The 21,997-nt window shown below is 52.2% G+C and overlaps 10 protein-coding genes across 10 annotated transcripts; 4 read left to right on the forward strand and 6 right to left on the reverse strand.

The window, feature by feature from the left end:
- Positions 1 to 600: 600 nt before the first annotated feature.
- On the reverse strand, positions 601 to 1,002 carry LTS14_010790 (uncharacterized protein; the record flags this gene model as incomplete). The annotated part of the gene is made up of 2 exons (XM_064843466.1): positions 601 to 878; positions 933 to 1,002. 2 exons carry the CDS (start codon positions 1,000 to 1,002, stop codon positions 601 to 603), a joined length of 348 nt encoding a protein of 115 aa, XP_064688924.1.
- Positions 1,003 to 1,119: 117 nt separating this feature from the next.
- LTS14_010791 (uncharacterized protein) lies at positions 1,120 to 1,683 on the reverse strand (the record flags this gene model as incomplete). Its single annotated transcript, XM_064843467.1, has 2 exons — positions 1,120 to 1,461; positions 1,519 to 1,683. 2 exons carry the CDS (start codon positions 1,681 to 1,683, stop codon positions 1,120 to 1,122), a joined length of 507 nt encoding a protein of 168 aa, XP_064688925.1.
- A 793-nt stretch (positions 1,684 to 2,476) lies between these two features.
- Positions 2,477 to 4,111, reverse strand: LTS14_010792 (uncharacterized protein; the record flags this gene model as incomplete). The annotated part of the gene is made up of 1 exon (XM_064843468.1): positions 2,477 to 4,111. One exon carries the CDS (start codon positions 4,109 to 4,111, stop codon positions 2,477 to 2,479), a length of 1,635 nt encoding a protein of 544 aa, XP_064688926.1.
- Positions 4,112 to 4,519: 408 nt separating this feature from the next.
- Positions 4,520 to 6,097, reverse strand: LTS14_010793 (uncharacterized protein; the record flags this gene model as incomplete). Its single annotated transcript, XM_064843469.1, has 2 exons — positions 4,520 to 5,330; positions 5,394 to 6,097. The coding sequence occupies 2 exons, from the start codon at positions 6,095 to 6,097 to the stop codon at positions 4,520 to 4,522; spliced, it is 1,515 nt and encodes a 504-aa protein (XP_064688927.1).
- Positions 6,098 to 7,662: 1,565 nt separating this feature from the next.
- Positions 7,663 to 8,686, forward strand: LTS14_010794 (uncharacterized protein; the record flags this gene model as incomplete). Its single annotated transcript, XM_064843470.1, has 2 exons — positions 7,663 to 8,520; positions 8,573 to 8,686. 2 exons carry the CDS (start codon positions 7,663 to 7,665, stop codon positions 8,684 to 8,686), a joined length of 972 nt encoding a protein of 323 aa, XP_064688928.1.
- A 1,071-nt stretch (positions 8,687 to 9,757) lies between these two features.
- On the forward strand, positions 9,758 to 12,917 carry LTS14_010795 (uncharacterized protein; the record flags this gene model as incomplete). The annotated part of the gene is made up of 2 exons (XM_064843471.1): positions 9,758 to 10,954; positions 11,013 to 12,917. The coding sequence occupies 2 exons, from the start codon at positions 9,758 to 9,760 to the stop codon at positions 12,915 to 12,917; spliced, it is 3,102 nt and encodes a 1,033-aa protein (XP_064688929.1).
- A 1,950-nt stretch (positions 12,918 to 14,867) lies between these two features.
- On the forward strand, positions 14,868 to 16,918 carry LTS14_010796 (uncharacterized protein; the record flags this gene model as incomplete). The annotated part of the gene is made up of 3 exons (XM_064843472.1): positions 14,868 to 14,921; positions 14,973 to 15,260; positions 15,314 to 16,918. 3 exons carry the CDS (start codon positions 14,868 to 14,870, stop codon positions 16,916 to 16,918), a joined length of 1,947 nt encoding a protein of 648 aa, XP_064688930.1.
- Positions 16,919 to 17,039: 121 nt separating this feature from the next.
- LTS14_010797 (uncharacterized protein) lies at positions 17,040 to 18,842 on the reverse strand (the record flags this gene model as incomplete). Its single annotated transcript, XM_064843473.1, has 3 exons — positions 17,040 to 17,055; positions 17,114 to 17,192; positions 17,228 to 18,842. The coding sequence occupies 3 exons, from the start codon at positions 18,840 to 18,842 to the stop codon at positions 17,040 to 17,042; spliced, it is 1,710 nt and encodes a 569-aa protein (XP_064688931.1).
- A 1,010-nt stretch (positions 18,843 to 19,852) lies between these two features.
- On the reverse strand, positions 19,853 to 20,917 carry LTS14_010798 (uncharacterized protein; the record flags this gene model as incomplete). Its single annotated transcript, XM_064843474.1, has 1 exon — positions 19,853 to 20,917. One exon carries the CDS (start codon positions 20,915 to 20,917, stop codon positions 19,853 to 19,855), a length of 1,065 nt encoding a protein of 354 aa, XP_064688932.1.
- A 184-nt stretch (positions 20,918 to 21,101) lies between these two features.
- On the forward strand, positions 21,102 to 21,710 carry LTS14_010799 (uncharacterized protein; the record flags this gene model as incomplete). Its single annotated transcript, XM_064843475.1, has 2 exons — positions 21,102 to 21,250; positions 21,311 to 21,710. The coding sequence occupies 2 exons, from the start codon at positions 21,102 to 21,104 to the stop codon at positions 21,708 to 21,710; spliced, it is 549 nt and encodes a 182-aa protein (XP_064688933.1).
- Between the last annotated feature and the right edge of the window lie 287 nt (positions 21,711 to 21,997).

Genomic DNA, 21,997 nt, shown 5'->3' on the forward strand with positions numbered 1-21,997 from the left:
CCCTAACCCTAACCCTAACCCTAACCCTTTGCTATCTAGATTTAAGAAGACTATAACTTCTATACTAAGTATACCTTAGTTAGCTATATCTACTCTAATTACTAATACTCTCTCTTACTAGTAAATTATTATCTACTAGAGTTTGCTTTACTACTAAAATATAGTATGTTCCTAATTTAGGCTTTGCTTACTTTTACTTTTTAGATATAAAAAGACTATACCCTCTACTTTAAATAACTAATTTAGTTATATCTACTATTATATCTTATAACTCTTTTTTATTAGTAAGCTATTATTACTAGAGTATTACTACTACTATTAGTAATAATAAGATTCTAACTATTTACTCTAGATATATAGATATCTAAACTCTATAGTATTACTAATAGAATATAAACAAATAGAGTAGGTAGATACTATTAGATTATTTAAAAAGAAGTTATCTAAGAGATACGACTTAGAGAATACTTCGATACTAGATATTAAGCAATAAGTAAGAAATAGCTAGAACAAGTATATTGCAGTCGATACTTCGATCGACTAATCTTTTCTATATCGCTAAATCTTCTAGCTTTTTAGATACTAACGTTCGCTATAGGCTTAAATACCACTTCCACCACTTGCCGGCAGCACCGGCATCCATATTAGCTTCAGTATTCCCTGCTCGATATCACTCTTGCGAGCCTCCATCTCGGCCAGATCCCAATTGATACTAGTCAGAGAGCCTTTCAGGTAGTCGGCGCGAGGTGAGGCTAAATACAGAGCCAAAGCGCCAGTCTGCTCGGCTTCATCTTGTGCGTATTCGTAGAATTTGGGATCAGCCAGGTCCGTCTTTACAATACCAGGCAGCATGGTGAAGGTGCGGAGCTGATCATACTCTGCAAATACATGTGATCAGTCTTCGTCGCTTCAAGACACCATAGATTACGTACCGGTCGCTAGATACTCCATGTATCTATGTCCTGCGAGCTTGGAGGTGGAGTACGCCGACATGCCCGGCATGATGATACCCTCAAGTCCAGAGTTGACGTCGATGACTGTACCCACAGGTACCTTTCGATCCGGCTGTGACCTGATCCAATTGGAGATGGTATTGTGCAATCCAAGCACGTTTACCTCCTACACCAATGCTGTAAGCAGATGCTGCGCAAATGCAGGAGAGCGACTGACATAGATCTTCCACCACTCTGAAGAACTCTCCTCGGCTGACGATTTGATTTCGCCTACAGCTCCAGCATTTGCCAATACCACATCAGCGCTGCGGCCGAAAATCTCTTTGATCGCATCATGAACGCGCCTCATGTCTGCGTCAATCGTACAATCAGCGGCGATTGGAACGATCTTCGTAATCCCTCTGCTCGATTTCTCAAGCGATTGGGCGGTCGCTTCTAGTCGTTCCTTACGACGTCCAACAATGACAACACCTTCGGCACCAGCGCGAACCCAAACATTGGCGGCAGCCTAGAGGAAATATCAACCTGTGTACATAGACGTACGTGCCTCCAAGGAAGAACATACCGCACCAATCCCTGAGCCTCCTCCAGTGATGAGGATGATCTTCCCTCTTTGAGAGTTCTCTGACCTTTCTGGTTGCAGCTCATCGGGTACACGGCGATGTATGGTCTTTGTGAGCTGGAAGGGGATAGTGTAAGCCAAGCTCGGATCATTGCGTTCTGTCGACATGCTGAATTGAGTCTGGTACGTTTGGATGAGACCGTAGCAGTGCGAGCTTTTCGTAACGAACTGGTTTAGATGGGGAGAATACGCAGAAGCTGATGGGCGGCATGTCAAGGTATGAGGGAGGAGGGCTTTATACGCATGTGGGAGTTTTGCACACCCCAGCCTGACTGACCAACATCGTGCAACCTACAAAGGCTCCTTTAGACGGGTACATATCACCTGCAAATAGTCAGCCGCTGACACTCAGCATGAGCAAGTACAACAAATGCCTCGAACAATTCCCGAAACCCGAAGTGACGGGCTATGATGAGAGTCAGAGAACTTGGCGTACCTTGCAGGCTTACTAAGTTTGCCTCCTGGCCCTCGGGACTCTGTCTCTGCCTCCGAGTATACACAGCCAGGTCCGTGCCAGCACATCACAAAGTGCAGGGCTCGAAGGATACTGGCGTGAAGGGCTACAGGAATGTGGGCCATGTACTCGACTGTTACCGGACTTATCGAATACTCTGCGCGAATCTAGATCCAATGCTCCTCAACTACAGCTATAGCCCTTGTACACAAGTCTTTGCTTGCTGTAGTAGTCCCTGGCACCACGCAGTCGACCTAGCCAGCGCAGAGTCTTTGAGCAGCTTCATAGCTTGTACGTGGCCGCTCAACGCCACGTCGCAGATTTCAATGTCCTTTGATCTCGACGCATCATTGACCGGAGAGCACGCTATTCTCTGGCGGCTAGATCGCAATCCCAGAACGACCACCAGTGCGGCGAGAGTACACTGTATTGATATCCTGAGAAACATTAGTTAACGCACCAAAACAGTAGTGTTGGAGGTTCATACCAAGTGATGGACGTGTTCGCCCCAGAGACCAGTCCACTGAGCTCTAGTACTCTCCTCGCGTCCTTGCAGAACCCCTCCGGAACGTCACATCTGGCCATCACTTCCATAGCCCTGACTGAGAAAGAATCAATATGCTTACGAAACCAACCCATTAGATATGCAACTCGAAGCTGATATACCGTGCGGAAGTATGCAGTCTCCAGAACCACTAGATGCACGATATCAGAGCGATATAGACCCTGATGCAGATTATAAGCACTTAGATTGAAGACAAAACTCGAGCGACGCCATTGCTCCAAGCGATCTAAGGCGTCATAATACGCACTGTCCAAGACAACATCAGACAGCTGCCGAGACTGAACTGAGAACAGTCGTTCGAGAATGCCAGCCTGCAAGATGGCAAACCGAGAATGTAGAGCGAAAACGTTCACATCATTTTGCTCTTCCAGCGCACCACGAGCCCACCAGTCGCTACGGCGAGCGTCAGGTAGTGAAGTGCTGATCTCTGTCAGAGACTGCTTACACTGCCGTACAGAGGCGAAGCTCATGTCCGTGTCCATAAGAAAGGTGATCCAGAACACATACTGCTGTTCTTTCTGCTCCAAATCATGTTCATCGGCCATCCCAATATCATCGTAACCCAAATCCTGTACCATGTGCATGGCTGTGGAGACAAATAATGTCGCTCTTTTGTATCGAGAAGAAGTCTGCAGTAAGATCGCCACACCTAGCAGCGCTTGCACGAGTCGGAGCGACGGCTCCTGCATCAATAATCGTGGTAGCGTCTCGAGACACTTGTCAAGATACCAATTTGCTCTTGATGTGTCATCAGGGACTTGAAACAGGCTCATGGCACGAAGGCGATGTGCCATCCCGAATATCATGTAGGTGAGGACCCATGATATAGGTGAGCCGTCTGCTATACCAGTGTAGCAGTCACGTACGTGTCGTATGATGTACTCCGGAGCTATGAGCGGGATCTTCGCGTTGCACTCGTGGAGGTATTCTTTGAGTAACGATGATGCTTCTTCCGCTGGTGGGAGATAGCATTTACCGTTGTTCAAGCCATTCATGCGATTCAACGGTACACCTATCGGCATTGCTGTGTCTTCAATAGACCATTGTCTGATGCCTGACGGGTCTCCATGCGCGAGGAATGAGAATGTGGCCGCATGATCGGTACCAGAGGGCGTCGAGCTCTCGTATATCGTCGCTGCTAGGTCATCATGCGTCGCAGGACGTGCAGAGCTCTTAGTCACCGAGCTAGTACTGTTAGTTACCTCCTTTGCAAATGGCTGGAAAGCAGCATTGCCATCCAGACTCGAGAGGCGTTCCTCGAGCTGTGCAAGCCTTGCTTCAAGAGCCTGAGTCGACGTTTGACCAAGTCCACCCAGCTGAGTTCCCGTCGAGAGCGAGCCTTCGATGTCTTTGTCAGGTCTCGATGCACGATTGGTGGTGTGACGCTGCCGGACAGTCTCACGCCTCTTGCAGGTTTGGTCCCTCTTCAGACACTGGGTGCATGTGGTGGAAGTTGCGTCCCAGAGACATCTGATCTTGTGCGAGCGACAGTACTCACACGACCGTAGAAGCGACATTGTCTGAAGTGCAATTGAGCATAGTGTCCAAGTAATTTGGGAAAAAACGATATTCAGTGAGCTTGGCAATGAAGATAGACAGACGACCAGGCGTCCTCAATCATTGCGATGGCATCGCGCCACCCTTGGCCGTATCAGCCAGATACTCTCTAGGTTGCTGACAAACGACGCTGCTCTCAAGGTGAGAACTTGAGCACGAATTCGTGGCCGAGACTTCGGCATTCGGCCTTTGATACGTCAGGGTCCGAAAAACCACCGCCCATTATTAAGCAAACGCTTGGTATCGAATAAGCCCAGCATTAGTGAACTTTTCACGAATACACACTCCAAGCAAAGTGAGCAGTCAAGACGCAAGCAACTATTGGCTTAGCACGACTGAGACCTCACGCACCCACTCTCACTCTCTCGTCATAGTAGTCCGCCAAGCCCGAGCAGTGACCTCCACATCCCTCCCATCGCCATTACTGTAGCAGTCAGCAGGAACTGATCCAACGGTGCCAAGCCATAACTGTTGGTGGTCAACTCCGACCAACTCTGACAAGTAGCGTCTGCCCAAAAGAATGCTTGATTCTCTACCTCCGCCACATCCGCAGGGATTGAATCAAATACTCCCTGCCAAGCCATCGTAGCACCTTCTGCAAGATCCGTGGGGTACAAACGCAACTCTGTTTGCCCAGGCGATGCGTTCGCCGTGAACTCGCCGACAGCGTCGATGACACTCTCAACCCCATTGACGGAGAACTTTGTGACGAGCAGACCAGGTTCCTCATCAACAGGAAGAGTGATTCTGTTTCCACCTGCAGAATATGTGCCAGCAAACCTCTCCTTCGCCGCAGCCTTGTTCGCTGCCTCGAGAGCAGGCACGATCGCATCAAGAACCTGACTCGAAGCTGCCTCAACAGTCCCCGAGCCCGTCTCGGATCCCGCACTCGTAAGCGCAAAAGCGAAGTCGTAGTCTGGTACGAGTGCAATGATAGAGCTGTACAGATTCAAGTTGCCGCCCTTCGTATACACGTGGACGATATGACCATCGCTCGCGGCCGTGAGATCTGTGCCCGCGGCAATTTCCCAGACTTCACCTACAAATGTACCAGCCGAAGAGGTGAAAGCTTTTGGCTTGAGCCAGGCACGAGTAGTGGTTGATGGAAGCTGCTTGCTTGCTAAGATGCTGCGGCCGAAGTTGTAGAGATCGGAGGAGGTGGAGTAGATGGCACCGGAGCTGTAGGCAGATGCGACGTTAGTCCTTGATCATGTGAGCTGAAGTCTTCCATACCAAACTTACGGTGCTAGGAAGCCTTCAGAAAGATCACCATCGGCAGTCTGCTGTGTGATGAAAGTCCCATTTAGATTCAGAGGATGGTCGACGGAGCTATGATCCAAACCCAAAGGATCGAAGACAGCTTTCTGCATAAACTGCGCATAGGATGACCCCGTGACTCTTCCGATCACAAGACCAAGGATCGCGAAACCCATGTTAGAGTAAACAAGTGTCGTGTAGGGAGCGTATACAGGGAACTTCCTACCCCAGTCGTTAAGGAAGTCCGCCTCGGTGCAAGCTCGTTGATAAGGATTGGAGGCGGCGCCGCACTGGGTGCCACTGTCGGTGGCATCATGCGGTGGGAGGCCGAGCGCACTGTGATTGCCAGGTGTATTGTCGATATCTGAATCGCCCAGGTCGCTCGTGATGCCTGATAGATGAGTGAGGAGTGCCTCGATGGAGATACTGCTCCAATTTGTAGAAGCGATGCCGTCGTATCGCACGGGCTGACCCTTGAGATGCAGCAGTTCAGGGATAAATTTGGTGACACGATCGGTGGGGGCAACTTTGTTAGATAGCAGCTTCATAGCGTAAGCCGTGAAGAGCTTCGAGACACTGGCAACGATGAATTGGGTATCCGTGGTGAGAATTTGCGCTCCGGTTGTGTTGTAGACCGTGGGATTATTGGCAAAAGTGAGCAGCGGAGTATCGTCGTTCGTCGTGCCCATCACGAGGGTGAAGGCGGTTCCGCTGAGATTGCCGACCAGGTTTTGTAGGGTGTCGTTGATACCTACGATGGTCTACTGTACGACAGGGTCAGCTGCCAGATTCAGGGCGATAGGTAGTGTGGAGCCAAGAGGCGGACATTGGGCGAGAGTCGCGCGCGGGAGGGCTAAAAGGCCAAGCAGCAGCAGGAGTGTAGTCATTGCAGAACGTTACACTGGGCACTCATAGATCGAGTCGTGTGCGAGAGGATTAAGGAGGCTTCGCAATACTTATACCCATGTAGCGGACTTCGTTGATGCCCACCGGCCTCGTGCATCTCCTAAAAGCTGGACACAACGCTTATACAGATGCGTCCCGAAGGATGAGAGTCGATTCATTTCCAACGAGGTTTGTGGACTGCGCACAGGGGACGGGTTGACAGTGGCCACGGACATATAAATGGGCTTAGCACCACATGTGCGGTGCGGGACTTCCTTCGCCCAGCAGGGATTGACCAACGGGCTCCTGCCAATCATCGCTTGAGGAATGGCGACAAGGTTCACAACAGATTCTCCCGTGCTTGCTGTCTTGATCCTCGTTGGCTTAGCTTGGGGTTACGTTATGGATGAGGCGGAGTATGCTCATTGATGGTTTGAGGAAGAGACGCAGGGAGCAGATGAACGAGTCGTAATTTTGTCCATTTATGGTTAGAGCGCGCAATGTTGTTGGCTACGTCCCGAGCCGCCGACACCACAAACTTCACCTCACTCAAGGGGGAGCATACGTCAACGGCTGTCAAGAGCCATGAGTCCGAGAAAGACCACATGGTGCAGCAACCTCTTCGCTGGAAGATCGCTCGACGCGCAAAGTCGGGCACGCCGATGAACGTGCTCTTCATACGCTTCCTTTGAAAAATTCACATTTTGGAATCCAGCCTAATGTATCACGCTATGCCAGTCTTGATCAGACGAAAGGCTCCTCACGCCACCTCTAGAGTCAGTCATGGCATACAAGAGGCAGTCTGGTAAGAAAGCAAGGAGCGGCTGCACGACATGCAAGTACGCATAGCTTACCATTCCATGCAATTGATGGCTGATGCTGATACTCCGAAGAGCCCGGCACATCAAATGTGACGTAAGTGTGTCCATGTGAGGGACAAAGCTGCTGCCCTCTAATCTTACCTCGTGTCCAGGAAAGCCGGCCTAGTTGCCAACGATGCGTTACCAGCCACAGACGATGCAGTGGCTACGAGATCATCCGTATAGCACAGCCTATCACTACCACTCGTGATGGTACGCGACTAAGGTGGACCCAACCGGCCTTGCAACTGCCTTACCACTCGGATAGAGAGCAATCTGCATTTCTTTCCTTCCAGAGCCATGTCCTGCAGGGCCTCGTCGGACTTTTTGATAGCCGCGTGTGGTCTTCCCACGTTCTGCCCATAGCAGCATCAGAGTCATTGGTCAGACACGGTGTAATTGCGCTCGGTTGTCTCCAGCTTTACAGACATCATGCCGACGGGGCAGACCTGCAAGAGTTGGCATTGCAACACTACGGTAAAGCCGTGCATACCTTGCGCTGCGGTATGATGAGACCAGAACGATCATCAGCACAGCTTTGTCTCGTGGCATGTCTCCTCTTCGTCGTTTTCGAGTTCCAGCAGCACAATTGGGAGATGGGGTTGATACATCTGCAAAGTGGGATCGAGTTGATCAAAGAGGTCAGCCCTGCGTCAAAGAAGTCCTCAACTTCATCAAGGCGACCCCTTGAGCCCCTCAAGGAAGCCTTCGAACGACTCGATATTCAGACCTGCCTGTACACCTCGAGACAGATACAGCTTGTACCAGCTACAGAACATGCGATCATGCCACAGCTCCCCGCCTTATCGCCTTTCAGCAATGTTCAAGAAGCGTGTCAGCTCCTCGAGATTCTAGTGGCAGCTATGCAAGAGCTCACGCGAGCGGTCAAAGAACACATGTTCCCTTCCGAAGGCGTATCAGCCGATGTGCATGCGAATCTCCAAGTCCAGCTCACCCGACAGCTCCTTTCCCTCGCTCGTTGGCAACAATCAATGGATACACTATGGTTGACACTCTCCTCCGACCAAGACCGGAAAGCGGCAAAGGCCCTTCAAGTACAACGTCTAAGCTGCAAACTAGTAGTATCAAACAGCCTCAGCAACGGTCATGAATCACTATGGGACAGCTTTCACGAGGACTTTACGCAGCTTTTATGCCGCGCAGGAGACTTTGTCGCCATGGGCAGCACAGTCGACAAAGACACTCCAGCCTCCACTCTGGACGTCGGAGTAATACCAGCTCTCTACCTTACAGCCATGAAGTGCCGTGATCCTTTCCTCCGACGGCACGTAGCAACCCTTCTACGCAAGTGCAAGAGTCAGGAAGGGCCATGGTACGGGCCACAGCAAGCGCAACTAGCCGAGCAAGTAATCGGATTGGAAGAGACTGGTCTCGGTGAGATCACTAAAGCGCTGCAAGTGCCAGAAAGCAGCCGATTGTATCAAGCTTGGTATGACTTACGCAAAGATTCACGAACCGTATATTGCAAGCGGAGATGCTTTGAGGGGGATGGTCGATGGGTTGAGTCTATGAAAGTCGTCTGACTTGCCGCTAGTACTCTCGCGCATAATATTGGCAGGGCAAAAAGACACTGTTAATGTTGAAGATACAAATGCACTGGATCTTGTCAAACTTTCACACGTCGTGAGTCCCCGTTCTGATGATACACCGTTCTCCCGCGTTGCTGGACATTCCAAGGTCCGCTAAGCAGCCCGTGTTGCCTTTGGCGCGATCTTGTAGTCTTCAGCCTCCTAACAACTAGGCCCAACCCTGATGATCCTCAGACGCAAGGTCCCTATCGAATCAAGCGTATATTTGATCTTCTAATTCTATCTCCCCTACGTATGGTTATTAGCGCTGTAGGTTATTACTATCCGTTCTATAGCAGCTACAATGTGTGCGATACTCTCCCCAGCCACGATCGACCGCACTATTGATCAAGGTCATGATAAGCCAACGCACTTTCCCTCGGACTCTCTGGATTCTTTCGGTCGAAGATACCCGCATACGATGTGATGCATTACGCGCGTGCCGACGACGAAGGCGCAATGAAGTCCGATCCCAATTGGGACCCCTGGAGCGTGTCATGTCGAGTCTGAAGGACGACGTTGTCCGGCTTGTCCTTCGGCTCGTAATACTTCGTACCTCTTATGGTCTTTAGGAAAGAGTCCGCGGTTCCCGCTTGTGAGGACATCTCGCGCAGGCTCCGGTCCACAAATTCAATCTACTTCACCTGTTAAATCAGCCAGACCCCAGTCCACGCTTGCTTCGGTTGCTTGTGAAGGGAACTGGTCTTCACGCCGACGTCGGCACGACCATTATTATCTGTGCCGTGGCCTGTTCTGCTCAGTATAAACATAGCGGGACATCTGAGGCCGAGGGGGCTGAGCTCAATTTGTCTTGTCTTATGAATCCTCCCAAGGTTCATCGTTTGATCGACATCTTGGTACCCCGCATAATGAAAGAAAATACGACAGTGCGGAGACAATCTCCGCGAGGAAGCGACGAGATGGAACATAGTATGCCGAGCGCAACTACAAAAGATGCCTTGGACGGAGGTACACAGCACGGAAGCCGCTACCTCAGCTTTCCGTGCAGCTAAAGATGCGATTTCCCGTCGAACGCCTTGCAAGTCTGGCTGCGTTGATCGACGTTGGAGTCAGCTACAACACCAACGATCAAGTGGGTGTTGATATCAGCTATGGCTCTTTCCAGAATCCATCAGTCCACGTCCGACCGCGCTTTCGCTACTGGATCCCAGACGCCAGTGTAAACCTCAGCCATGTAGCTGCAGATTTCGCTACGGTCAAAGCGGTCGGGATGGGGGGCCTCGAGCTACTTGGATACTACCTCTACGGGGACTTCCCGACGGGCGTAGCCGAAGGTGGACCGATTCCAGTAGACTGGACCAAATATGGCTGGGGCACTGATGCGTGGAAGACATTACAAGACACCGCCTTGAGGGCGACCAAAGATAATGGGATGATCATAGATCTCGCACTTGGCCCGAACCAGGGTGCTGGTGTGCCAGCTGAGACAAACGATCCTGGCATCATGTGGGACCTCTGGCCCTTCAACACTTCCGTGCCCCTTGGACAATGCTTCAATGGCACAGTCCCTGGCTGGGGACAAATCGAGGGTGGCGAGTTCGTCGCTGCAACTATTGGTCTAGTGGTTAATCAGAAGGGTAATCTAACTTTCTCGGCGTCACCAGCCTGGACTGGACACAACTACACTGGTAATAACCTCACAGTTTCTGTGGCGTCGTTACAGGACATCACCCAACAAGTCGATAATGCCACCGGTCATGTTAGTATTACATTTCCCCCATCAAACAACACTGGCATCGAGTGGCAAGTCTTCGCCTACTACCAGAACCAAACCAACTACCACGAGCAAGCTCCGCCATGGTACGTCAACACCAGTGTGCCTCAGTCGCCAGTAACAGAGTTCCGTGAGAACGGCAGCTGGGTCGTCGATCATTTCTCTTCCACGGGTGCACAGCTTGTGATTGACTTCTGGGAGAACTATCTACTGGGCAACGGCTCAAAGGAACTTATACAAGAGGTTGGTAATTACGTTTGGGAGGACAGCCAAGAGTTCGGTGCTGGAACCCTGATATGGTGGACGCCAAATCTGCTGAGAACGTTCGAAGCACAACGAGGCTATGATCTGACCAAGTATCTTCCTTTGATTTATCGGGTTAACAATGAAGCACCGGCGCCGCTCGCCAGCCCAGATCACTATTATACAGATGAGAGCGATCAGGGTCAAAGCTATATCAATGACTACTGGCAAACAGTGCGTACCTTATCATTTCACACGTTTGCCAGCAAAATCATCATGCTAACCTACTTAGCTCACCGAATTAAACCAAATTTATCTCGATGTCTTCACGAATTGGAGCACAAGCTCTTTACAGTCTCAGTATTCTGCACAAGTCGTGTACAACCTGCCCATGGATATGCTAGCCAACGTGCCACACGTTAACGCACCCGAATGTGAGTCACTGGGCTTCAACCACCTCATCGATGGCTATCGCCAGTACTCTGGTCCCGCAAATCTAGCCGGCAAACGTGTCATATCCTCCGAGCTCGGAGCGCAACGTAATGAAGTCTACAGTCAGACACTTCCCGAACTCATCTGGGACATCAAGAGAAGTATCGTCGGGTCGGTCAATCAATTTGTTCTGCATGGCTATCCCTTCAGCGGCACATATCCAAACACCACCTGGCCAGGATTCTCGACCTTCACATACCGTTTCTCGAACATGCATGGGCCAAGACAGCCGGCGTGGGAATACTACGACGATTTTATGAACTGGATCGCACGGACACAATACGTTGCCCAGAGTGGCATACCTAAGATTGACCTAGCGTTTTGGCTGAAGTCTGATGAGTACTTCTCGGTCACTAATCAGTATTGGCCAGATGATCTACAGAAAGCGGGATACTCGTACGAGTACCTCAGTCCAGACAACTTCAATTTCCCTGAAGCTTACGTGGGTAACGATACCTTGGCGCCCGCTCGTCAAGCTTTCAAGGCCCTTATTGTCCGGGCTAACGACACGCTGACCGTCTTCGGCGTAGATCGCCTTGGAGACTTTGCTCAATCCAGTCTACCCATCATCATCTCTGGAGGCCTACCGGAGAAGTTGGTAGGCTACAATCAAAGCGGCACCGAGTACGTACGCTCGAAGCTTGCTAGAATCGCTCAGATGGATAATGTGCACATCGTGCCTTATGACAATCTTGCTGCTTCCCTGGCTGCACTGAAGGTCATGCCCAGGACAAGTGTGAGCAGCGACAGGATCTGGTATACGTATGTCCGTGAAGATGCCAACGACTCAATAACCTATGCATACGTCTACAACGATGCATATGATTCGGAGCTCGGCCAGGGGGCATCGTCTGGCTCTGTCACGTTTGAGTACACCGGTGTCCCTTATACATACGATGCATGGACTGGTGATACCTCGCCCATAATCGCCTACCAGCAGACCAACACAAGCACAACCATACCATTTAACCTAGCGGGCAACCAAAGCATCATTGTCGGCTTCCACCACAACGAGACGACTTCGCCTAGCGCAAGAGTACTTTCTTTGCCGAACACGGTGTACAGTGCCTCAAGTCAACATGGATACGGTGGCACATCTTGCTCCCTCAAAGCAAGCAACACATCCGAGCCAGTCCTGCTTTCGAATGGTACAGCAATCCACTTGCCAACGACCGCCGCAACCCTCAATCTCACCCACTGGAATTTGACAATCGAGTCCTGGACCTCCCCCAGTGACCCGTATGCACAACAGACCGAGGCCGCAACGTCAAACACCACGTACACTCTCGACGGGCTGAAGCCGTGGAACCAGATTTCCGAAGCCTTACGCAACACTTCTGGTCGCGGCTTTTACACAACAACATTCACCTGGCCGCCACGCAACAGCAGTTCCAGCGCGGCAAACGGCGCAATTTTGCGTCTGGGCGCCGTCGTCCACACAGCACGAGTCTGGGTGAATGGGCAACAACTGCCACCCCTAGACCCCACAGATGCCATCGCAGACATAGGCGACCAGCTCACCCACGGGAGCAACACTATAGAGATCGTGGTGAGCACAACTCTTGGGAATGTTCTGCGGCCGATTTACGCGAGCATCAGATCGAGCGGGACGACCTGGCTCGGGCCACAGCCCTTGGAGCAGGAGTACGGATTGGTGCAGGATGTGCTGGTTGTGCCATATACCACGACCACGATAATGCTGTAGTCGGTTGGCTCTAGCAAAATTGCTCAACCGAGTACGCACCCATAGGCCATATAGAGAAATAGATGCATCGTACATAGGGCATCTCTATCAACAAGATCTTAAGGCAAACTCTCAACATCTACAGCCTGAATGCTAGCAGCAGAATAATCCGAGACCAACAATGTCCTTCCATCTCCACTGACAGCAAGCTCCCGCGGAAACGCACCTGTATCCACTTGACCCAGATTGGCATCTATCACCCCAGCCAAAGCAGCCTCGACATCCACGACAGACAATCCCGTGACAGCATCAGGGTCGGTAGAACGATCCGAGTTCGCTGTCACAATTCTACTATTATTCTTCACGAAAGCCAAGCCCACTGGTTGCGTGCCAACTGGAACGGAGGCGATAAGTGAGGCGTTGCCGTTAGTCAAGATCTCTGACGCGTTGAACGCAAGGAGAGCATTGCTAGACCTCGCCGTCACCCATACAACCTCTCCATCTGGCGAGATTAGCGTACGAACAGGACTACATCCGGCATCCACCTTGGCAACAAGAGCGTCTGTTGCGTTCATTTCAGCTTCCTGGTGGAGAGAACGCTTAGTGATCCCTCATAATCACCCGTGGTCTTGTTCTCACTAGTAGCATAAAGCAACATTCCATCCGGGGATAGTGCTGTACCCACAACGGCTACACCTAGGACATAAAACCCAGCGATATGCCAGTATACCCTTCCCACTCCTCACAGCCCTTCCCCGGGGGATACAGAGCAAACTTCTCGACCCTGCCTGGTTGGGAAGCAAATCTGTAGGCACCGTTTACGAGCGTGGCGGTCTCTACCCCGTTCTCCTGCGAGACATACGCATACCGATCGTCAGGCGAGATCGTGACCTCGATAGCGGTGTTACCAGCTGCGGCCGTGCCGTTCAAGAGCGCGACAATGGAGTCATTTTGTCTGTCCAACAGCTGCTCTCGCTGTATCGAGAACAAGAAGTCCAGCGCTGAAAGCCGTCACGAAGAGATAACGGCCATCGTGGGACAAGGCCACACCTGAACCACCTACACCGCCGATCTTATTTAGCTCGCCTTGCAAAGCCAGCTCAGGACTCCCAGGCTGTTGTTCAAGGCTACGAATGCTGTGTCTGGTTGTCTATTAGCGTAGACTATGCCGAATGGCATATTGTTTTCAGGTAGGACTGTTTTTGTTGTGACAACGTGACCGGTGATGTTCTGTTGTGTAGGGGCTGTGAGCTGACAAGCCGGTAGCGAGACGGGCAGGACTGATGTCGCAAATGTTACGGTAGCAATCAAGACGATTGCCGTTCTACAGAGGGTCCACATGTTGTTTGTAGAGGGTGGAGAGCTACGGTGATGTCGAGAGTAATGAGGTTGGCTGTAGTCTGCTTCTAGGTCATGTCAATGGCGACGCTCTCGGCACAAGAGCGAACAAGCATTCTTAAAACCACCTCTCGTTGCGTGTGTACGGCCTCAGCCAACGTAACGTCGAACCGTGCCGAGAGGCGATCCTGGAGGAGGCTTAGGAAGAGCTTGAGGACATGATCGACAGGGCCGCATGTTAGTCGTGTCCACGTGGGGAGAGGCTGGACGAGCTGAGGATGGACAGGGTGGATGAGGGGACTTTCATAACACGTTGACTACCGCCCTTATACAGTACAAGTAGCCCTTTCTTTGAGCTTGTCTTTCATGATCACCTCAGAGCGCTTTGAGACCAAGGTGCTATCCGTTTGCCGATCATGAATGAAGCTCAGCCGAAAGACGGCACAGAAGAGTGACACTGCATGAACAGAGCAATAGTCCACCGTAGTAGAGACGACAACCTCACCATATGCACGTCGCGGTTCCCTCTCTCGCGTTAGTGGCAGTGTGAAAAATTATCAGCCCCTTCAAGTGTAAAATCAATCATCAGAGCCATACACCCAAAGCCTGGAGTCGTGACATGATGAGGAGAGCATGGAGACCAGGAAGGTGCCGCCTCGCAAAGATGGGAGGATAATCATTCACTTCGTAGGCACGAACACCGTCCACCTTGCCACTCTCTCCTAACACACCTCCTAGGACTACGACTGCTTTTACGCCGCCGTCTTCGAAGCCAAGAACCCGAGCCTGAAAAGCCTGCCCTTCGCGGTACAGCAGAAACAGATAATAGTGACATGCAACTACGAAGCCCGAAGACGAGGTCTACACAAGCTGCAGTTGATTCGTGAGGCGAGAAAAGTATGTCCCGATGTGATCATCGAGCTGGGCGAGGACATCAGCCGATTCCGTGATGCGAGTAAAGAGTTGTACAAGTTCATCAGGGCGTATTCGTGGAATGGCAAGGTGGAGAGGTTGGGTTTTGATGAAGTGGGTATACAATGGTTCCAACTCATGGAAGGCAGGCACTAACGTATTGATAGGTATGGATGGATGTCACGGACATGGTCGACTACAACATGCAACTACTCAATCCTCACAACCTAGCCCAGTCCTTCTTCCAGACCTCTCAGGACGACCCAATGAGCGGCTTCAACTTCGACGCCACCGCGCTCGCTGGTCATCCCTATCCTGTAGAATATACGTCCCAGCAACAAGATCTTGTCGTGCAAGACCGTCTGACCTTACGACTACACCTCGGCAGCCACCTCGCCCTGTACATCCGCCATGCACTCGAACAACAAAAAGGCTACACAAGCACCGTAGGAATCTCAACCAGCAAACTCCTGTCAAAACTCGTCGGCAACCTTAACAAGCCCAAGGGCCAAACGACAGTCATGCCACCGTTAGCCGCCTCTGACCATGGACTCGGGAATGCGCAGCTCTTCATGGATACGCACGGCATCGGCAAAGTACCAGGAATCGGCTACAAGCTCGCAACCCTCCTACGCAGCTACATCACTCAGCGCCCGCCAGACTACGAGACAGACCTCGTGTATGGCGGGAAGCCCGAAATCGTAAGTGTCGCCAACGTCCGCAACCGGTCCAGCGTAAACCCAGCAATGCTAGAGAAACTGCTTGACGGCCCTGGTTCACCTCACGGAATCGGGTATAAGATCTGGTGTCTCCTGCACGGCATAGACGACACGGAAGTAGCGCAAGCGAAACCTGTGCCTAGTCAGATCAGTATAGAGGATAGTTACATTCGGCTGGACACGATGCCGGAAGTCCTTCGGGAACTGACGACGTTGGCTCGGAGCCTACTGGCACGTATGCGGATCGATCTCCTCGCGGAGGACGGTGTTGACGAGCCTGCCGGGGTCGAAGATGGTGGTCACGAAGCCACAATAACAACATCGACCCTGAAGAAGTGGCTCGCTCACCCAAAGACCTTGCGTCTCACGACTCGTCCTCGGCAACCTCTACAACCAGACGGAACACGAGTACGATCCTTCAAGCGGATCTCCCATTCCTCGCCCGTCCCCAATTTCGTCTTCATCCTTACCGAAAGCATCGACATCCTAGCCGAAAAGCTCGTCCGCGAGACTCTTGTGTCAATGTTCCACAAGCTCCACCCAGAAAAGTCTGGCTGGAATCTTAGTCTCGTCAATCTAGCTGTGACCAATATGGCTGAAACGGGCGGGGATAGCAAGACTGCACGTGGGAGGGATATCGGGAGTATGTTGAGGAGACAGGATGATGTATTGAGGGATTTCAAGGTCATCGAGGAGGATGACGTTGAAGAGGTGCCTCCTAGTAGGCTGACAGGACTGGCTCACCGTGCGCATGAGAATGGAAGAGTCAGGGATAGATCCATGCGGAAGGATGATGTGCCAAAAGATCCCAATATCAAAGTGGTCGATGAAGTCGAAGAAGCTACTCCTACGAACGTGGTAGAAATTATCAATGATGGCGAGCATGACGGCGGTGGCACGAACGGCAGTATGTGGCAAGACGAACAGGAAGATGGAGAAGAAGAAGAGGAGGAGATTCGTTTCGATTCCGATCTGCAAAGCTGCGTCGACTGTGGCATGCAGCTACCTACCTTCGCCATGATAGCCCACAGACGCTTTCATGCGCCGTCATGACTCATTACCCTACCCAGAACCCAGCATTCAGAGACGCTTTCATGCGCCCACATAAAGCATCATCCTACCCATAACCCAGCAATCTCTTAGCTTCAAACACCCGGCAGCCCTCTCAACCAGCTCAATAGTCAACAGTCCTGCTTGGATATCAGTTCGCATCTGTTCGGATCTACAGCTCACGAGGTCGAAACTTACCACCGCATCTCAAGCATCATCGCCCACCACTTACACCCTTGCCGACCTGCCCAACCTTCTGACAAACCTTGCCGTGTGCCTGGAAAGAAGAAGAAGAGAAAAGAACACACGTACCTGGTTCGTGCCACTTGCACTCCTCAACGCTCTTGGCTTCATTGACAACGACCTCTTCAGCCGGCTTGTCGACCATGTCCCTGTGCTCGATCTGACTGTAGATCCTCTTGGCGGCCATCTTGGCGCCACGGATGCTGCGCACGCTCTTGGAGCGACGAAGGTCCAGAACACTGGCGACCTTGCTAAGCAAGCCAGAGGCGTTTTGACGCTTGTTGGTGGGAGTGGGTGTGATGCTGCCCTCACGCTTGTCCTTGTCGTCGTTGGTGTTGTCAGAGATCGAGACACCGCCATCGTCAGTATCGCCAGCAGTAGACGAAGGAGCGCAGAAGACGTTGCACAGCTCGTTCTCACCACGGCCGTAAGCAGCAGCGTGAGCGACGGAGGTTGCGATGGGACTCTCGACGTTGAAGCGCGTAGCTGGGAGCGGATCGCCGTAGTTGAGGACGATGTAGCCTTGACCTGGGCTCTGGTCAGCCTTAGCTGGATTGTCGACGGTGGCGAGGCCTTTACCGCCATTTTTGTCGTCAGTTGGGCCGCCGTAGCTGAGAGTGACTTTTCGGTTGGTGAGGCTGGCTACAAGATGATTATCGTCAGCCTGGGGACTATTCGAGGCCACCTCGTGACGAACACTCTCGTCAAAATGCTGGGATCTGCGAGGAAGCTGGCAAGACGTACTGTAGCCGGTAGCGAACTGCTCATCGTGGGCAGACGCGAGGTCCTGTTCGATGTTTTCGTTGGAGCTGGCATGGTAACCAATCATAAAGCGACGCAACGCTTTGTGCTCCTGTTCCTCGGCGCGGAGCTCCGCATTCAAAAAATCGATGTGCTTCACTAGATCGAGGATCTGCACGTGAAGATCGTAGTTGCAATCAATGTAGAATTTCGCTCCATCGGCATGAAAGTCAACCTCTGCTTGGAGAATGGTGGCGCTCTTCGCCAACTCGGCCTCATGACATTTAGCCAGGACTTTGAGCTTCTCCACATCCTCTTCAGCAGCCGTCAGCTTCTCGAGCTGGCAATTAGCAATGGACTCATGCTTCTTGGCATCAATGGTGAGCTGCGCAATCTGCGCCAGCTGGGGATCCGGATTGTGCTTTTCCGAATGGTACTCAAAGTGCTCGTAGCGCTGCTTGAAACCCAGGTTGCGTGGAGCGGAGTGATAAGTCCAGACGTGATCGCGGGAATGCTTGGGCATGTCGTGCAAATCCTTCAGCTCGCCGAGGTAGATGTTGTACTCCTTCCGCGCACGCGAAAGCTTGAGGTCTGCCCTGAAGAAATCGTGGTTGACCTCAGCGTGCTTGCTGGGGTTAGCTCTCGCGTCAGCATCGACGTAGACTGAAAGAGCTCGCTCGTATTCCACCTTCCTTCCCTCGATTTCGGTGGTGAGATCCTGGAGACGAGTATTGGCGTCCTCGAGGTAGATCTGGTCTTTCATGGTACGGTCACCAATCAGAGTCATCGGTCCACCGGCGACCTTGTCGAGTGCACGCTTCAGCCCGAAATCCGTGCGAGTGTCGTCAGCGCTGTCGGTACTGGCACGGCGGCGGCAGTTCATCCCCTCGACGACGGTACGGATACTGTCCGCGTCTGAGCCGGCAGACCTTTGGGGCATCATTAGCAGTGAGGGACTGACGTTGAGGGAGGATGAAGGTAATACCACCATGGATCACGCAGGCGCTCGGCCTTCTCCTCATCGGCTATCTCCTCGTGGCGGTGCGTGGTATACAGCTTTTCAGTGGGATCGAGGTAGACCATCACTGCGGGTGAGTGGGTGGGTGTGGTTAGGTGAGTGCAGTGAGAGTCGTGTAGGGGGTCGAACTTTGGAGAAAGGTCGAAGGTGTCACGGCGAAGGCATGATAACCGATTTTCTGCTCTGGTGGGGGGAAAGAAATTGCTGTGCGATCATAACAAGCAGATATGGAAGGCGCGAGTCGTTCACTCTTGCCATTTCGTGAGCAGACGGAAAGCTTCGTCACCAGCAGCAACGGCGCACGTGACAGCCACAATGTGGTGCGTTGCATCAAGGATCGAACGATATGACTGCTCGTCTTCATTGTCAGATACATATCACTGAAGTCGACTTCCCGATCCGACCGCACTTCACCTTCACTCACGCCGTCAAGCAGATCAAAGCCTGAGTGACCCCGAGTCCTACCTCCCGACCATCCCACAAGCCATGTCCATCTCCTCTTGCCCCTTCACACACGCCATAAAGCCGAGTGCAACCTCAACACTCGCTCCCTTCACAGGGCCATCTCGGCTCCTTCTCCTTCGCCACCCACGCCACTCGTTTCTCTTCAGGCATACCCCTTTTCCATGCGTAACTATGACAGAGAGGTAAGAAGTCACCCCAAGGGCTACGATGCTCCACGTACTGCGCGTCTGCGAGCACCAAGAGGTTACTGGGAGACCCTTGGGTGTTGTTTGATTGTTCCGAGAATGTAGTCAGCCGAGGATGTCTTGGTACACAGAACTCTCGTTCATCTTCGATAGCAGCTCAGCATGCACGTCACTGTGAAGACCGAGCAGGGATGGGAGGGAGTCACAGTCCTTTCCCAGAGGCTTGAAGAAGAATGACGTGGTTATTCTTTTCGAAAAGGCATAGGAAGTACTCAGACGGCAGATCTACGCCGCCTCCACACCCATCTCCCTAGCCCTCTCTTCCCTCTCCCTCTTCATCTCCATCTTCTTCGCCTCCTTCCGCTCCACCTTCCTCTGATCCCTCACAGCGACATGCTGTTCGAAGTCCTCCCTCGCCTGAACAGCCAGTTCCCGACTCCACTCCTTCTTCGCCCTCCTCAGCATCTTCGTCCTCTCCTCCGAGCTTAAACGCTGAGCAACAGGCAGGCTCTGCTGCTGAGCCTGGAGAGCGGCAGTAAAGTCACGTTCGCGCTCGGGCATGACGTTCTCTTCAAGAATCTTTTGTCGACGCGAGATGGCGATGTCCTCTAGACGTGTCGGGCTGGGTCGTGTGCGTCGCCAGCCTTCAGATGTGAGATAGATATGCTTGCCAGGACAGACACGGAACTTGAGGGGCTTTAGATCAGGCGTTTGCTCGATCTGGAAAGCATCATCCATCTGCACCACTTCACCCGTCTCAGCTAGAGCTTCTTCTTCTGCCTCCGAGACCTCCTCAACCACGCTTTGTGCTGGATCAACCTCGACCAGTTCCTCCTCGAGCTGCTCCTCCGGCACACCCAACGCCCTCCTCTCCTCTGCAAATCTCTGCCTCACAGCAGGCGTCTGCATTATCGCCCACCGTAACCACCACCCACTCTCCCCCAACTCCCTAATCCTCGCCTCCTTCTCCCCAAGCAAATACGCATCCAGCCCTCCAAGCTTATCAATCGTCCTGAGCGTCCTCGTCGTGACCCTCACCTGCACATGTCGATCCAAGCTCTGGCTGAATAGTTTTCGTACGAGCACATTGGGATGCCAACTCCGTCTCGTCTTGTTCTCGAACTTATCGCCGACATTATTACCGAAGTGGATGCGTTGACCGCCGTAGAGGCCGAGGCGGGATTGTTTGTACCATCTTGCTGGGCCGTAGGGGTAGGCGGGGACGGTGTCGGCGACTGCTTCGGCGTCGTTCTTTTCCAGCTGGAGGGAGACGGCGCGGGGGGTGGAGGTGGAGAAGGAGCGTTGGCATTTGCAGACGGTGCCTGGTCGAGGGCGGAGTAGAGAGGCCATGATGGGTTGCTAGTGGTATTCGAGATATCGTCGTCCTAAGCAGTGGTGAAGCTAGATGTACGTCTCGGGGGTGATGACTTCGCCGCAGGAAATGCCAAGCATCACGACCCATTGACATGTGCTTCACCATCTCGACTTCAGTGAGCGTTATGTAATGGTCCTGCGATAGTATTCAATTGTAAAGATGGTCTCATTACCTCAACGCATGCGAAAGCTGCAAACAAAACTCCTCGCTATTCGACTCGGATCAGGAGCGGTCATACTACCCAAAGATGTCAAGCGAATCCACCTGCGCTTTGCGAAACGAATAGAAGGAGGGCATATGGGTCCGAGGTGAGCGATACAGCTGTACGAGACGATGAGGAAAGATGTAGATTGCTTATTTATACACAGGAAATTCATGCAATACGAACTCATCCGGCTGAAATACCACAACCCAGCGGTCTCCATGACCGTCGACCGAACCGCTCTTGCCGAAGACGCAGCAGTCATGAGTGTCCACTTCACCCAACCCGCAGAAGACGGCACAGACGCCCAGCTCACCGACCGCGTCCAAACGATCGACATGAAACTCCGCAACAACAGTGAGATCCTGGAACAGCTTGTGCAGCTTACGAAAGCGCAGCCAGTAGAACCTACCGCCGAAGAGATTGAAGAGCTGAAGGATCTCGAGGAGCAGAGGGTGAAGGGTGCCAGGGATAGCGCGAGGAGTGCGGAGGTGAGGGCCAGGGTGAAGCGAGAGAAGGAGTTGTTGGAGCAGGCGAGGGGAGATATGGCTGCGCAGGTGGCGTAGAATATCGCCTGCCATAGATGACGGTATGTTGTAACATATTCATAACGCATGGCGCGGCGCTTCGGATGGGATGGGATGGGATTTGGCTGCAAAGGCCTTTGTATATTCGTCACACAAGACGCCATTCTTCGAGAAGGCCACAACGAGAAATTTGGCCAAGAGCCTCCACACTATTGCCTCTCACATCCTCCGCGCTGCCCCGGCGACTGCAGCCTCCACATTCATAGGCAACAACCGATCACTCTCCACGCAGAGTAGGAAGCTGAAGATCATTGCAGCATGCACGC

This window comes from Recurvomyces mirabilis, assembly GCF_035927965.1.
Source record: "Recurvomyces mirabilis strain CCFEE 5264 chromosome Unknown scaffold_51, whole genome shotgun sequence".
NCBI classification, from domain to species: domain Eukaryota; kingdom Fungi; phylum Ascomycota; class Dothideomycetes; order Mycosphaerellales; family Teratosphaeriaceae; genus Recurvomyces; species Recurvomyces mirabilis.